We start from the raw sequence: 15136 nt of genomic DNA, 5'->3' as shown, positions 1-15136 counted from the left end.
TCATGACTAAGACAACTACGTTTATGCACAATAATTTGAGTGTAATTATTTTATACTTCATTGATGTTTCGTAAAGATTGATTTCTTTAGGAAACACGGTACAGACGCAAGCACTCACACACACGTACACTCACCCCTATGAACGCATGCAGAGAGACTGAGTCGTCGGCAGATCATCTTGAGATTGACGAGCGACTCGTTAGTTGACTGGTACGTCATTTCCACTGAAAACACAACGCCGATTAAAAGCTGAAATAAATCCATTGAAATGCGAGCACCAATGTCAAGTCTGAGATTTGAACCTGTATGGGCTGGTTCCAAAAAAAAAACCAACTGAGTCAGGCTCAATTCACTGTAAAGTTGATTGATTTAATATACGGCACAAAAACTGTAATTAAGAAATTCCAGTGGCCATGGATCCCAATCACCTCGCCGGTGCCCGGTGGGACTTGGGAGGAAGTGAACACGGCCTCACGGGTTGCTGCTTGCCTGGTGAACCCCTCCAATATCCATACCGAGAGGAGAGTTCTACTCTGCCTCTCCTCTTTTCGCCCTCGATTTCGGTTCCAACCCCGATTCCTCATTCCTCTCCTCAACAGAAATTCCCGGGTTTCCAACCTCGATTCCTCTCCTGTACATAAGTTCGGCCGGGCCCTGAAATCACAAGGAGAAGCATCGACTTTGCTGAAGTGAAGATGCAGTCTCGCTCTGATGTTGATGATGCGGAGATGGAAGATTTCACGGAGGACGACGAGAGCGAGGAGTATCTCCAGCACGGGGCCACCATGCCCGCCTCCCTTCGCCCGCATGCTCACGGACAAGCCCCCGAGGAGGATCCATGGCCGCGCGGCTTCGTGCTCCTCGACTTCACCGCCTACACCGCCGACCGCCGCAACGCCACCACCGCTTCCTGCGTGTGCGCGACGATAGACCGCGACGGCGACGGCGTGAAGGGCGTCATCCAGGTCACCTTCTGCGCCGCCGCCGCCGCCCCGCCGCTCGTCTCCTACTTCTGCGTCCACTTCGCCGACGGAGCCCGAGATCGTCGCCGCGGACGCCGAGGCCGGCCTCTTCCTCCTCCGCGTCGCCCTTGGCGCGGTGACGAACAGCCTGAACACGGACTACAGCGAGTACTTCGTCTACCACGCCGGCGGCGGCGCCACGGGCCGGGAGTTCCCGTCCCTCACGCAGCTCCCGCACCCTCGACCCTCCCTCCTCCTTCAAGACCACGTCGCCATCGTTCGCTACTGCAGAAATCGCCGCCGCCGCACCGGCGACGACCACCACGGCTGCTGCAGCGACTGTAATGACTACACCATCGCCTCGCTCTACGGGCCGGTTGCAGGCGGCCCGCCGGGGACTTACTACTTCTCCCTGTTCCGCTCCGACACCATGGCCTGGACCAGGGAGATAGTGCCAGACAAGGACGTGCCCAACTCTCGCCATCTCACGAGCAAGACGATCGCCATTGGAGGGGAACGCGGCACGGTGGGATGGGTCCATCTCCTGCAGGGAATCATCCTCTGCGACGTGCTCGCCGCCACCGACGACACCACGCAACGCACGCTGCGCTACGTCCCGCTGCCATCTCTGCTCCGCGAGAAGAATCTGTCCTGCCCTGCGGCGGACATCGCCGTCGTCAATGGCTTCATCAGCTACATCGAGCTGGGGGTCCGGGTCGTGCCGGGCTCGTGGTCCAGGTACAGCGCCTACACCGCAGACGGCTGGGTCACCGCCAAATGGACCATGAAGATCACTGATTCCTTGTCGGAGCCTTGGCGCCTGGACTGCCAACTTGATTCCTCTGAGATCTCCGATGCCCTGCCTAAGCTGCAGGTGGATGCAGATACTCCTCAGCCGATATTGCAGACGCTCCACATAGGTCACCCCACCTTGAGCCTGGAAGACAACCGCGTTGTGTATTTCCTCGCCAAGATCGACCACCGGGACACGGAACACACTGCGTGGGTGATTGCTGTTGACACGGTGAAGAAGACCATACAGGGGGTGGCTGGGTTTGGTGCCGAAAGAACTCTTGGTTTAGCACCAGTCTACATTGCAAATCTTAATGTTTAGCGCTCTTGCTCTGTTTCGTAAATCGCCTGAAAACTCAATCAATTTGTGTTGATTTCCAAACCATGGGTCAACTATTTTTTGTTGTTCAGCTTCAATGATTACTGAATCACACAGCCATTAATTTGGAAATTTTGTCACAAGTTTTTCTTTCTCACCACAAATAGCGATGGTTTGCTGCATATGTCGAGGCATACATGCATGCAAGCAAGCAGATCATTGTTTGTACTCCGTATCAGTTTAGTTATACTTAGATCTGTTAACGCTGTGTGTTATCAGTGCTCTAGCTATCTGAATAGTGAAGATTGATATTGTAGCTGAACTGACATTTCTTTCAGGCACATCCTAGTTTCATGGTGACTAGGCAGTAAACGACAGAACGATCCAACCGGGGTGGTGAGAGAAACGTTCACGAAGATCACGCTGATTTTTGGGGGGAGGGATGAGTGTCAAAGCTAGTATCAGCAGTAATGACTGAGAATCTTTCATGACCATGAAAGATGATAATATTTGGGGGAGGGATGAGTGTCAAAGCTAGTATCAGCAGTAATGACTGAGAATATTTCATGACCTGTCCGACACTTCATCAAACAACCCTCAACGTACATCGTAACCATGGAAAGGAGTGGGATCGGTTCCATTCTTTCAGTCAGAATCCATTACCGTGATGGTAATGGCACCTTCAACCAAAGTTCTGGACCCTAGAATAAACAACAATGGTGGACGCATTACAACATGTGCGCTGCCGTCGACGACTTCAACCACGGCCATACGACCATGGAGATGAAACAGGATAGGATGGAGCATCTATTTTCGTAGTCATAATCTGTTCTCATTCGTCACCAGAGGTAACCAAAACAACCACATACTGTGTCTGCTTTGCTCGTACCAAATGAATTGAAGCTCGGGTAACAGAAAACATCAATTGCTTTTTCGAAAAAACGAAAACACATCTTTAAGCCAACAGAGTGAATCACAATAACTGAGGAGACTGAGCTTAAAAAGAACAGGCTATGCCGAAGACAATGGTTGACAATGAGACATAGACATAATGGCGGCACATAGGAAGGCATTAAATATGTCTTGAAACCTCCACATACAACGTCAGATTTCTTCCAAACATGCATGGTTCTGAATATCAAAATTGCATCCATCATCTCCCTAATGTAAAGCAAGCTGAACATAGAAAACATCATTCGAACACAAGGAATCATTCGAAGATAACCTCAACAACCTAGTTCATCCTCCTGACAAGCTGGTTGATGTAGTTCTCACGGTTACCAGCATCACCACCCTCAACGTAGTGGTTCCTCTTCTTCTTCAGGCCTCCCAGTGGCGCCTTCAGCTTGAATGGCCAGAGGAAATTGTTCGCCTCCTTGAAGTGCGGGCCGACAGTCAAGATCTCGTGAACAAGATCCTCAATGCAGATGATGTTGTGCTTTCCAAGGCCCTGATTTGAATACCACAAAGGTCAGAATTATTTTAGAGCTGCATATTGAACTACAATATAGAAGAGCCAGACAGTAGAGGATAGCAAGTATCGCCAACCTCCTCAATGACTTTGTTGTTGGTCAGAGGGATCCTTTGCTTGTTGAGCTTTCCATAACCCCTCTTGTAGATCAACTCCCGGACACTCTTCAAGTTCGGGTACCTAAAATGATAATGTTTTACCAACTTATCAACAAAGCATCGTGACAATAACTCTTGCAGTACACACATACATTTGGCTAATTGCATTTGGACGTAAACTTTCATTGCCTGTAATTTTTTTTAAATGAGTTGAACAAATGAGACTAGAGAAGGAATTGATTTTAGCATGAATACAGATACTGCACTACTGGTTCGAGCATGAGAAGTACATCATTATTTCATTTGGCTGACGAGAAAGCAATCACTACTAGGGTACATACAAAAAATTTGAACATACCCATATGCAACATATGGCTCGACCCTGCGCAGCATGTTGATGGTGGCTTTGTTGACCTTCAGGAACACTCCATTGAAGATCTGCATAATTAAACCAATGGTATAGTGAACACAATAGCCACCACTTCAAACAAGAGATGCACACACAATCAACAAATTAGCTAACCCACCTGCCTCAACCGCAGAAGCTGCAAAATCTTCCTGGTCTTCGGGTGCATGGCATTGATACTGCAGCCAACAATTATGACATATTAGCATCAGTTTAAGTGGACAAGGCCACATCAACTTTGGTATCATGATATAGTGGTGAAGGTGGTGCTCCTTACCCACGGATCCGGACAACAAAAAGCAGCTTGGCCTCAGGGCTGACATAGAACCCACCCTTCAACCGGGCCTCACGCTTAAGCTGCACCAGCTCCTTGTCCTGTAGGCGAAACCAGTATTAGTTTATCACTAACAAGTTGAACTAAAGGTAAAAAATATTATTGGAAGTGTACTACAGAAATGTGAACAAATCAAACTATACCCAGCCAGAAAAATGTACAAACCTACACAAATATCTACTTATATACTAGTATCTCTGTTTCAATCTAAACGGGACAACCTAAAGGGCAGGTTTGAATGTTTCTGCTGCAAAATCATGCAAAACTGACAATACCACTACACTTGCGTGGAACTAGCCAAGTACATAACACATCATACAAAAATCATGTTACTACTAATACCGAAGTGAGCACATTTCTAGATTACAGCAGTGCAGTAAAGTGATCACCACATCTAAGCAGACAGTCTATAAATCCTTCAATGCATCTTCTCCTATATCGATCTAAGCAAAAAAAGCGCATCGCGTACAAATTTTATGTTCGCCGCAAACCTAGTCAGTGACAGATCCGAGAGAACACAACAAGGGGCGCATAAACCTAACCCTGCGTGGATTAACCAACGACTGCAAAGAGGCGTGGGATCAAGCGTGAGCAGTGATCTGACCTGAGCATCGTACTCCTCCGCGTACTGCTTGGCGCGGGCGAAGATGACCTTGCGGTTCTCGCTCGACTTCTTCTTCTCCTCGACGGCCTTGGTCTTCTTCTCGGCGGCCCAGAGCTCCTCTCTCTTCCTCTTGCGGAGCACCGACTCCGGCACCACCACCTTGGCCGCCTCAGACGACATCTGCATGCCACAGACGCAAACAAACCAAAATCCCTCGGAATCAGATCGAGATGAGACGAGGAGAGGGAGCAAATGACTCGTAGCGACGGACGGTGAACGCTTACCTTACCTTGACGAGCTTCCTGGAAGAGGAGGAGGACGACGAGACGAGAGAGAGCGAGGGACTAGAGAGAGGCGGCGGCGGGTGAAGGGAGTGGCTTATGTAGGGTTGGGGTTTGGGGGCTAGGGTTTGGGAAAGGGATCCGACGGCTGCGATCGTCTGGGCTATTATGGGCCGTCGCCCGAATGTAAGGCCGAAACAGACTACAAGCTGTGTACCACCTAGCCCATTAGTCAGGCCCGCTAATGCCTCCAAACTCGCTTTGCCCCATTTGGAGGGTTGGCCCAGTGACTCCCCCGACGCAACGCATCTTCGACGCCGTCCTCCGTCGCCGGAGGGAGCCCGCGCGGATGCGTCCTCCGCCGCTTCCGCTCTCCTCGCCATGCCGCAACAGCGTCTGCTTCCTCCTCCTGATCACCCTCTTCCTGCTCTCCACCGCGCGCAGGTGCTCCCCTCTCGCTGTCTTCTCCATCCGCGCCACTTCCCGTTACAGTGTGCCAACTGCTCCCCCGTGCGTTTCCCCGCAGCAGCCTGGAAGAGGGGGAGAAGGAAGCAAGGGCACTTCGCGTCGGAGATGAGCTGGTGGGCGAGACGATGCCGCTCCGCCACGGCCGGAGGCTCTACATGCTCGCCGGGCTGCGGCCGCCCGCGTGGTACGAAGTCAAGATCTCCTACCCGGCCTCTGTACGATCTGACCCTTTCCCTGTTGCAATGGTTCACCAAAATCCACTGCTGCTGCTCTGTTTTCTTGAAGGCATTTCTTGTTGTTTTCGTAGGTGCCGTCCAGCTTCTCGATTCGGCTCGTGAACGATCCTGGTGCTGTGGAGGATTGGGGGAGCAAGAACAGGAGGTTGCTCAACACGGAGAAGATCATTTTCAAGGCAGAGAACACCAAGCCGGTTGGTATTCAGTAGTTCTTTAGCTAGATTTGTTGCTTGGCTGCGGAATTGGTGTGGCGCTCCTTGATGGGAATATAATGGATGTATTGTGTTCGAATTTAGGTTTATGTTCTTGTCACGGTGGAGCCTGAGGGTGTGGTTGCAAAGCCAAATGTGCCGGAGAGAGAGCTTGCCCTGTTCAATATTGGTATGCTAGGGATGTTTCTTTACATTTCAGTTTTCCTTGGTGATATTCAAAACTGATTAGGCATTGATATACTAGACTGCTACTGCCTCCGTTCCTAAATTCTTGTCGAAATATTACATGTATCTAGACTTTTTTTAAGAATAGATACATCCAGATTTTGGCAAATTTGAGACAAGAATTTAGGAACGGAGGGAGTACTAGTGTTTGTTTACGTTTAACTTTTCCTCTGATATTCATATCAGGTTAGTCCAACTAGGTCACACATTAGGTTGATCTGGTTTGTAGTTTGGTCATTTTTTAGTTCCCATGGAATGTATCTTTGTTTTGAGCAACATCGTGTATTGAAAGCTTGGCTGCTCACTTATCAGTGCTCAATGCATGTCACATCCCAATTTATCTAGGACTTGCTGAGTTGCTTGAAATTTGCAGAACGCCCTTCCATCCAACAAAATAAGCTTATCCTAATGTGTGTTATTGATCATATGAGCTGCAACCAGAACTTTTAAATGGCATTACACATATGCCACCTATAGTAACCATTGCCAAGGAAAATCAAAGCCTTACTCACTAAACGAACAAGCTAACCGCTGGTAGCAGATGCTTCAATTTCTTTTCACTGTCCACTTTTTCCTTTGATATGCAGTCTATGCATCTTTGTGAGTTTCGCATGGACAAGCATCGCTGAATCTTTTTTGAATGAAAATGGTAGTGAGCGGTTAGCAAGTTTAGTACGAGCCTCTTCTTTTCCTAGTAAAAAGAGAACGAAGCACTATGTTGTATGAGTTTCTTCTGTTTAGTAAAATATTAGAATTTTCCAAATAGTTAAATGTTAGAAATTTACAGTTCCAATTTCTATGACCTGATTTGGTAAATTTTATTGCATCAAAATTGCACTGGTATAATTGCACAAATTTCGCTTCATGTAAGCAATTGTAACCGGTGCTTTGGCCCCATTGTATTGGAGAATGATATGTTATCAACTATAGATAAGATCATTAAAAATTGATAGTGATCTTTAGAAAACTAGGCCTAGTAGAGTTCTTGCGTTTCTGAGTAATAATATTCTTTTCAGTTACTTGTTCTTCTAGTACTTCGATTCTAAAGCTTTTAACACATTTGTTCCGTTTTGATTCAGTGATTGTATTTTACACAAAAGCTGTACTCAATGTCTAAAAACAGGTTTCTTGCACAGTGGTACTATACACAGACCTTACTAGTAGGTTTCTAGGCCTAATGAACTTCTATATATGGGTAAGCTGGGTTCCTGCTCCCAAGTCCATGTGAATAAGCATCAATGATCATGCCCAATGGTACTGTAGGCACAAGCATCAATAATTATAAGTAGTGAACTTTCACATTCACAAAGCAAAAAATTCAGTTACTCCGAGGCCATGTTATTAGCATGAATAGGTAAATGCATCCCTGTCTGTTACAACAATGGTTGCATAATCACTTAGTGTTTTTTGTTATAAATTACTTGCCACCGCCATTATAAGGGATTTAGAGAAACATACAGCCGCTCAGGAGCTTCCTTTAAACATAGTTTGATTCATGTTTTTTTTCCGAATTAGAGCTGCCTTGATTCACCACCATCGATCGGTATAGTCATGCTGGATACGGTGGGATAAAAAAGGGGGCACCTGAAATCCAGGCACCCTCTGGCTGTAAACAGGAAGCGCTTAGCAGTTTGATGGGCTGCAACGTTTGGTCCATGGTTTACATAGCAAATTTGGAAAGAAATGAAATTCCTACTAAGCTCTTCGATTACGTTAAGGGTCCGTAAGACAGCAGCTCTATTCTTCTTTCTTGTCTTCGAAAGCTCGATCAGCACCTGGCAGGCAGTCTCCAAGATAATTCTGCTATCATTTCTGCTTCTGCATAGCAGCACCCCATCCCTACAGACTACAAGGGAGGGCTTTAGTTTCTTTGCCTCTAGTTTGCAAGGTGTAAAATTAGTTGGCTCTAGTTGTTCCTTTCTTTGCCTCTGGTTATCTCTGCTTAGCCATTTTATATATTGTATTGAGCACCTAAATAACGCTTCTAATCCAAATTATTCTCTGTAACTTCCATTCATGTGCAGTTTGTGACGAACTCTTGCTCGGGATCCCGCACTTTGCCTGGTCGGTTGGAATTGCCGCGCTATTTTGCATCGTGCTGGCGTCACTGCTACCATATTTCCTCCCGCTGCACAGGCTACTTAACTACGAAGCGGCAGAGCTGGGCGACGTTGACTCAGCTAAGCTTTCGTGATGGACTGAATCCACGCCGCGTACGAATGTTCAGTTTTGCATAGCAGGCTAGTGTACATGTATCTTGTTTTCTATTTGACTTGTATCAGACGCAGTTGTACAAGCATCTGGTCTGATGGTGACTTGCAATTGCAACCCTAGCTAGAGTTCAATGCTAGTAGTAGATAACATAATATCTCGTTTCAATCATGTACGGCCGCCTCATCAATGAATTAAATTTTGGTTTCATTGCATGTAGTTTTCCGCTCCAACCAATGGACCACAATTTTCCCATGAATTTCAGATACCACGTTTTCCCATGCTCATTTTTATCATTTTCTTCTGATTAAACGGAAGCCTTCATTACAAGTCTCTCCTGTCATATCACCCTGCGGCAGAGGCCAGCAGCTAACGCCTGAAACCTGATCGATGGACCGATGGAAACGGAACTAGTTAGAAAAAACTGATATGCATCCATTATCCGCAACCAGCTATAAATGACCTTATCAAAATGAAAGCCTGTACTCTCTACCTGAAAGAAACAAGACGAAGACGGAGCGGAAAATGGTGTGATCACCCGCTCGCTGCTATCTCGATCGACCCATGTACATCGAAAGAAGAACAATATGACTCTGATAAGAACAAGCCTTTGATTGTGGAGCTTTGCACAGTCACACTCAAATCTCATATGTACCGAGCCCATCGTGCGTGTGAACATACTCCCTCCGTCCCACAAAGACGGAGGGAGTACACGATACATCGGCCATGAATGAATGAATGATGGGTCCTTTTGTAAGGCGCCCCCACAGATCTCACAACGAGGCGATGGACCGACGGACGGAGCGACCAAGTAGAGACAAGACTGAGCAGCGGTAGAGTTGGTTGATCGCCCATTTGTGGCCGCCGTATCCATCGTCCGGCCGGCGCCATCACTCCCTCGTCGTTAAAGGCGAAAAGAACCCGTACCGGCCTCTGTGTCGTCTCTCTGGCCTCACTCGACTTAAGTGGGGTCGCCTTCTTCTTCAGCCCCCCAGGACACAGCGAACCGCCCTTAACAACGACCCCATATACATCAACAATAATTATTTATTTATTTAATTAATTGCACATGTGACGAACATGGAGTATATATATCGTGGCGCAAGCGATGAAATTGGTCAAAGCCAACTCGGCCTGAGCAACGTACGTATACTAAGGGCATTGCTGACATTTAGACGACTCTTAGAACTGTCTTTTTGCGAAGGTCGAGACGCTTCTGTCGGCTAAGAGTCGACCTTGTTGTATAAAAATTGTTTTGCCGTTGGATCAATGCGGCCGAAAAACTTTGTTGATGTCCTGACGACCTAACCGGGTTTAGTAAAGCACCATGGACATGTGTTGATCGTCTGATTAATGCTGACAAAAACTCCTGAAACGTACGTAGGAGCAGAACATACACAATCATGCCGCGAGACCATTTCTGTGACCACACTTTGCATGTTGCAACTAGCTTTAGCTAGCGAACTACTCCACGTACTTAGTGTGGTCCAAAAATGTAAGAAGACCCCATGATGTACGTGCCGAAACGAACTGGTCTCCAACATCGTTCGATCATTCATCACGAATTCATAATACCCCAGCTGGATAAATCGATGAGACACATTCTAGGTTAGCCAATATGAAGAGCATTCTTAAGAAATTATTGTTGATGTAGTACCAGTAGAATTATCAAGTGCGAAATCGGCCGGGGTCAGCACCGATTCTTCTACTTAATGGTGCACCTGTAATTAACACTTTTTCTTCGTCCACCTAAAATTAAATCGCTGTCCCGTACGGGAAGTATATATTCTTGAGTCTTGAATATCCTTCTTCTTTTGCATGTGTCGACCGGTTTATATAACAAAAAGGACCAAAACCAACTTGTGGAAAGGACGTACGAACCATTGTTCGATCGGCCGAAAATTTGCTAGCGTAGCTTGGTCACCACAAGAGCTAGCTATAGCTTTAGGTCTCTCGTTGGAGCATCCTTCTCGACGCAACAGACTTGAAAGATCGTCTCGATCGTACGTGCTTCGCGCGGTCCTCGTGGTCTCGTGGAGGATTGAATGCGTGGAAAGGGAAGTGCAAATTGATTAATTAAGCACGTGTGGGGTTAAGCTTAGCTATAGCTAGAGCTAAGCACTACGGCGTGTATATGCGTCACGAGTTGCACGCGCGCGGCGCACGCATCGATCGATCGATCGAGTACGTGCTGCCACACTACTTGCCAATCTAGCGGCCGATTTAAAGCCTGGCCGCACGGACGGATGGGAAGCTAGGTGGACGCCATTAAGGAGAGCTCGATCCTAATGCAGCTCTGTTACGCTACTCCTCCTGGCTAACTGCATATCCCACTAGCTGACACTGTTCGCCAACAGCATGTGGCGGCAACAAGTATGGTCTGGGTTCACTGGTGTGCTATGTATGTATATACTGCTCGATCGGCTCCTCTAATCAAGCAAACAGCCCTCCCGTCGTTTACTGCTTGGCTTTGATCGTGCATTCATGCACGTCGGTCTAAAAATGTAGTGCATGCATGAATGTGGCCAGGCTTGATTGTTGGGTCGTCTTTCGTGATTGTCAGTCTGCAGTAGCACAATCTTTTAGCCGTAATGTGCTAGCAACCAAAATCACATACACGAGACAAAATAATGAAAGAAATGAACCTTTAAAAACGTGGTAATCATTATCAGCTCGCAGTGCAGCACTATTACGCTGCTGCTAGTTCTAGCTGATCGTAATTAAAGTAGTACGGGTGCTACTCCTCCGTGCATAAAGATTGTCACGAATTTGAATTATAGCTGGTTCAAAGCCGTGCCAATTTTTATGGAACGGAATCCTAATTAAGCTACTTACGACTGCTGCAGCATCAGCATGTAAATATGACCGGAAAATCAGTCAGGTCAACACTGTTCGTCACCAAAGATCTCTAGCTAGTATAATGTACAGCAAGACGAAGTATGCACGTACGTATATAGTTCTACTATGTCCTTGGTCTGTCCTCTTCGGTTGGGCCATGAATGACATACAGGGATTGCCGGCTAAATTGCTGTTCTTCGATTAATTATTACAGTCCATATATGCATCAGCTCATTGCAGTACCAAAAACAAGTACTCCTGCAACGCTATTCTCGTGGTAGAGTACTACTCCGTACGCAGAAGTAGTAGCTAGGCAGCACACAGCACTGCGCGAAAACGGCAAATTAAAACACCCCGTTGTTTCTCTGCATGCATTCCTTCTCCGGCCAAGTTCCCGGCCGGAACCGCTCTGCACTGTGGCAACAGATGCTGGGCCTCGGTATAGTATCTCCTGTTCTTCGGTACTACGCCATTAATTACTGCGAACTCGAACCCCTCGACAGTATATATGACCCGCGGCACCAGACACTCGGATCCGAGTACGCCACGCAGGGGCAAGGGCATGCATGCATCGAGCGATCGAGCTGGAACAGTTAATTAGTTAAGCAGCTGGCACAATCATTTTTTCTGAGCAAATATCTAGAACTGTATTACACGCCCACATGAAAAACAAGCATGCCACATGCAATTTAACCTTCAGACACGTATCCTTGCGTTAAAATGATGTCCAAGTACTTCGAGTGATTTGGAACAATCAATATAAGTACCGTATTACTATGATACTATCTCGTACGCATGCATGCCGTCCCGGATTTGAACTTGAGTTAAAATAATGTCCAAGTACTACGTACGTAGCTACAGGTACACACGTCCACGGTCCACCGCCTCTCTCGACCCATACATGTAGTACACGGTACGTACACCCCAGCAAATTACGCGCACGCAATCTATCTATAATTCTATATCCAACTCCCCAACCAACTCCAATTAATCCTCCCCCAAGCGCTAATTCGACCAATCACATTCTTCTCGACCCATCACTCGGCACGTTCACAGACGCCATTTCACAGCGGGCGCTAGCCTGACCGGTCGGTCACTAGCGACCACCACACACTGTCTCACTCCCTCCCTGCTCAATCCCCACACGAGCAAAGCACGTGTTCCCGTCTTCTATATATACCCAAGCTAGCTTAGCCCTAAGACCACCACGTCGCCACACGCACGAGATCGATCAAGAGTTCAAGATATCTCCATCTCCAACTAAGCTATCCCCATCTAGCTTTCAAGCAGCTTTATCCATGGCGGCTTCAGCTTCAGCATCAGGAAGATCATCGGCGATGCTGGGCCTGGCGATGGCGGCGGTGTTACTGGCGTTTGGGCTTGTTGGGCCGGCGGGGGCAGACTTCGCGGCGGACAGGGCGGAGTGCGCGGACCGGCTGATGGGCCTGGCGACGTGCCTGACGTTCGTGGAGGCGACGGCGACGGCCCGCGCGCCGACGCCCGACTGCTGCTCCGGGTTCAAGACGGTGCTGGGCGCCAGCAAGAAGTGCCTCTGCGTGCTCGTCAAGGACCGCGACGAGCCCGCGTTGGGCCTCAAGATCAACGTCACCCGCGCCATGAACCTCCCTTCCGCTTGCTCCATCCCGGCCACCTTCTCCGACTGCCCCAGTACGTTATATTATCTTGTCCCTCGCACTTCTTTTCGAGTTTAAGACAAGAATTATGAAACGGGCTGGGTTTTGAGCGTGCCGTTTCCGTGGGCGCAGAGATCTTGAACATGTCGCCGGACTCCAAGGAGGCGGAGATCTTCAAGCAGTACGCCAAGGAGCACGAGGGCAAGAACGGCACCACCACCACCACACCCGCCGCCGCTGCCGCCACCGGTAATCTTCTATATCTAAGTAGAATAAACCTGATTTCTCTCCACATCATTGATCATTAATTTGTTCACACCTATTTAATAAAAAACTCATATTTTTTGCACATGCATGCATGGTAGTTTACATCGAGCTATCCCCGCTGAGTGAATAATCCACAATTTCATTATATGTTTTTAATTTTGAATACTCTGACGTTCTACTTAATTTTCACTTACATATGTTTACTAAAATTTCCACAATAACGTGCGGGACATCATCTAGTTAAGCACAGTAAACAAACCCATCTTACACAGCTTTTCCGGTCAATCTCGAGGCGCCGTCCGGCCCCTTCCTTAATTTTGATCACACAAGCTCCGTTTTTGCACTGCGCACGTGCCATGCATAAGTTTTCACAGCGCTACTACTTCGTTTGCTTTGCCCGAGTACTGCGTGCTAAAGGCGGCCGGGCATGTGCGAGGTCCGCGGCTCCAACGTAACCGCTGGCGTGGAAAGTTATTTTATGCCGAGAAAGCTATAGGCAACAGTCGGATAGTGGCGCGGCGCATTGAAGCCAGGCAGTGACGGGAGCAATGAATGCGGTGTCTGGCTACATCCGTGGTCGATCCATCTAACCGTGTACCCCGGAATTTAATCCGGAGAATTCGACCGACCGACCGACCGGGTGTTAATTGAACTTGGGTTGGGTTGGGGTTGGGTACGATGCTAATTAACGGCATATGTGTACCCAATCGTACGTGGCAAGAGTACGTACGTGCACTTTTGTGTTGCAGTACGGGATGTGTGTGCACATTTGTGCCATCTGAGTCTGCTACTTTTTGGTGTTCCTTCTTGATTACCTCAGTTCAAATCTGCACGTAAGTACGTACAAGAAGTCAAGAAGAATCTTCGATCATCCGGAAAAAAAACCGATCGGATTACCACGCGCTTGTTCACTTGTACAGCCTTTCTCACGCACGTTCTCTTGATGGTCGCAGGTACCACCGGCGGGAAGAGCGCGAACGCGGCGGCGGCGGCGGGCGCGGGGACGCAGCGCCGCAGCACGGCGTTCGTCGGCGTCGTCTCGGCGCTGCTCGCCTCCGTTTTCGTTCTCGCCTGAGATTTATTTATAGTCTGCAAAGATCACGAGAGACGGAGACACAGGCCTGGCTTTTCTCTGCTGGTCTGGGCTGGGCTGCTGTCTGGCATGGGCCGTAATTAGGTTTGGTGAAGCACACAGAGGTTGATCGATCGAATGATGAATGAGTAGAGCCCTGCCCTGCCTGATCAATGGATGTTGCAAATTATAAGCAGTCTGGTATTTCTTAAGTTATTAATCCTGCGAGTTTGGTTTCGGTCGAGCTTAGTTTCTTTCTCCCTTGTATATTTCATTTCCCTTTGTGTGTAATACAGGTGCTTACCTTTATAATGTTACATGTTGGAAACAGGAAAGAATGTGTAAGATTTTGAATTTGAGGTGAATTACCTTGATAATGGTACATGTTTGACATGCACTCGATCTCAGCACACCATCCATTTAAACGACGGAGCTACCACTGTTTACTATAATGACATGTATTCTCTCTGATCCAAATAATTGTATGTACATGCGTATCTAGAAAAAAGTGCGACTATTAATTCGGATCGGAAGTACTAAGTTGTGTGATGTCAATTGACAGTTTGCATAAATCACTCATTTAAGAAAAGGAAAATCATCAGAAAAGAAGAAGACTGACAGCAAAGATGGAAGGAGGTAATTCGTGGACGAAGGAGCAGATATGGTCAATACATCTATGGCTTACGGGGTGAAATGATGTGAGCTT

The 15136-nt window shown here is 47.6% G+C and overlaps 4 protein-coding genes and 1 long non-coding RNA gene across 7 annotated transcripts; 3 read left to right on the top strand and 2 right to left on the bottom strand.

The window, feature by feature from the left end:
- Window positions 1-687: 687 nt before the first annotated feature.
- Window positions 688-2213, top strand: LOC104581949. The gene has a single exon (XM_024457375.1). It carries the CDS (start codon window positions 1393-1395, stop codon window positions 2074-2076), a length of 684 nt encoding a protein of 227 aa, XP_024313143.1. The 5' UTR covers window positions 688-1392; the 3' UTR covers window positions 2077-2213.
- An 872-nt stretch (window positions 2214-3085) lies between these two features.
- Window positions 3086-5431, bottom strand: LOC100845883 (60S ribosomal protein L7-2). 2 transcript variants are annotated; one of them, XM_010229845.3, is made up of 7 exons: window positions 5271-5431; window positions 4987-5166; window positions 4326-4423; window positions 4170-4227; window positions 4001-4080; window positions 3622-3724; window positions 3086-3523 (listed from the first exon to the last, which is right to left on the bottom strand). In XM_010229845.3, the coding sequence occupies exons 2-7, from the start codon at window positions 5164-5166 to the stop codon at window positions 3308-3310; spliced, it is 735 nt and encodes a 244-aa protein (XP_010228147.1). In that variant the 5' UTR covers window positions 5271-5431; the 3' UTR covers window positions 3086-3307. The 2 variants fall into 2 exon arrangements, with proteins under 2 accessions (XP_010228147.1, XP_003564261.1); XM_003564213.4 differs by having other exon boundaries at window positions 5276-5419.
- Window positions 5432-5538: 107 nt separating this feature from the next.
- Window positions 5539-8829, top strand: LOC100822104. Of its 2 annotated transcripts, none has more exons than XM_010229839.3 (5): window positions 5539-5711; window positions 5797-5950; window positions 6043-6165; window positions 6268-6352; window positions 8433-8829. In XM_010229839.3, exons 1-5 carry the CDS (start codon window positions 5617-5619, stop codon window positions 8600-8602), a joined length of 627 nt encoding a protein of 208 aa, XP_010228141.1. In that variant the 5' UTR covers window positions 5539-5616; the 3' UTR covers window positions 8603-8829. The 2 variants fall into 2 exon arrangements, with proteins under 2 accessions (XP_010228141.1, XP_003564269.1); XM_003564221.4 differs by having other exon boundaries at window positions 5794-5950.
- LOC112269814 lies at window positions 8676-9326 on the bottom strand. Its single transcript, XR_002961949.1, has 2 exons — window positions 9113-9326; window positions 8676-9002 (listed from the first exon to the last, which is right to left on the bottom strand). It is a non-coding gene; the product is annotated as an uncharacterized LOC112269814 (long non-coding RNA).
- Window positions 9327-12586: 3260 nt separating this feature from the next.
- LOC100820885 (protein YLS3) lies at window positions 12587-14827 on the top strand. Its single transcript, XM_003564217.4, has 3 exons — window positions 12587-13125; window positions 13224-13340; window positions 14312-14827. The coding sequence occupies exons 1-3, from the start codon at window positions 12756-12758 to the stop codon at window positions 14431-14433; spliced, it is 609 nt and encodes a 202-aa protein (XP_003564265.1). The 5' UTR covers window positions 12587-12755; the 3' UTR covers window positions 14434-14827.
- The last annotated feature ends 309 nt before the right edge of the window (window positions 14828-15136 follow it).

Source organism: Brachypodium distachyon, chromosome 1 (assembly GCF_000005505.3).
Source record: "Brachypodium distachyon strain Bd21 chromosome 1, Brachypodium_distachyon_v3.0, whole genome shotgun sequence".
NCBI classification, from domain to species: domain Eukaryota; kingdom Viridiplantae; phylum Streptophyta; class Magnoliopsida; order Poales; family Poaceae; genus Brachypodium; species Brachypodium distachyon.
Note: the sequence above shows the minus strand (reverse complement) of the source record. Positions and strands in the feature narration are given on the sequence as shown.

Bases quoted from the DNA above. Each gene is read 5' to 3' on its own strand.
- LOC100845883 (XM_010229845.3), bottom strand. From the start codon at position 5,166: ATGTCGTCTGAGGCGGCCAAGGTGGTGGTGCCGGAGTCGGTGCTCCGC. The intron at 4,081-4,169 runs GTGGGTTAGCTA...TTAATTATGCAG, and splicing joins AGCTTCTGCGGTTGAGGCAG to ATCTTCAATGGAGTGTTCCT. The intron at 3,524-3,621 runs GTTGGCGATACT...TATTCAAATCAG, and splicing joins ACAACAAAGTCATTGAGGAG to GGCCTTGGAAAGCACAACAT.
- LOC100822104 (XM_003564221.4), top strand. From the start codon at position 5,617: ATGCGTCCTCCGCCGCTTCCGCTCTCCTCGCCATGCCGCAACAGCGTC. The intron at 5,951-6,042 runs GTACGATCTGAC...TTGTTTTCGTAG, and splicing joins AGATCTCCTACCCGGCCTCT to GTGCCGTCCAGCTTCTCGAT. The intron at 6,353-8,432 runs GTATGCTAGGGA...ATTCATGTGCAG, and splicing joins GCTTGCCCTGTTCAATATTG to TTTGTGACGAACTCTTGCTC.
- LOC104581949 (XM_024457375.1), top strand. From the start codon at position 1,393: ATGGCCTGGACCAGGGAGATAGTGCCAGACAAGGACGTGCCCAACTCT.
- LOC100820885 (XM_003564217.4), top strand. From the start codon at position 12,756: ATGGCGGCTTCAGCTTCAGCATCAGGAAGATCATCGGCGATGCTGGGC. The intron at 13,126-13,223 runs GTACGTTATATT...CCGTGGGCGCAG, and splicing joins CACCTTCTCCGACTGCCCCA to AGATCTTGAACATGTCGCCG. The intron at 13,341-14,311 runs GTAATCTTCTAT...TGATGGTCGCAG, and splicing joins CGCCGCCGCTGCCGCCACCG to GTACCACCGGCGGGAAGAGC.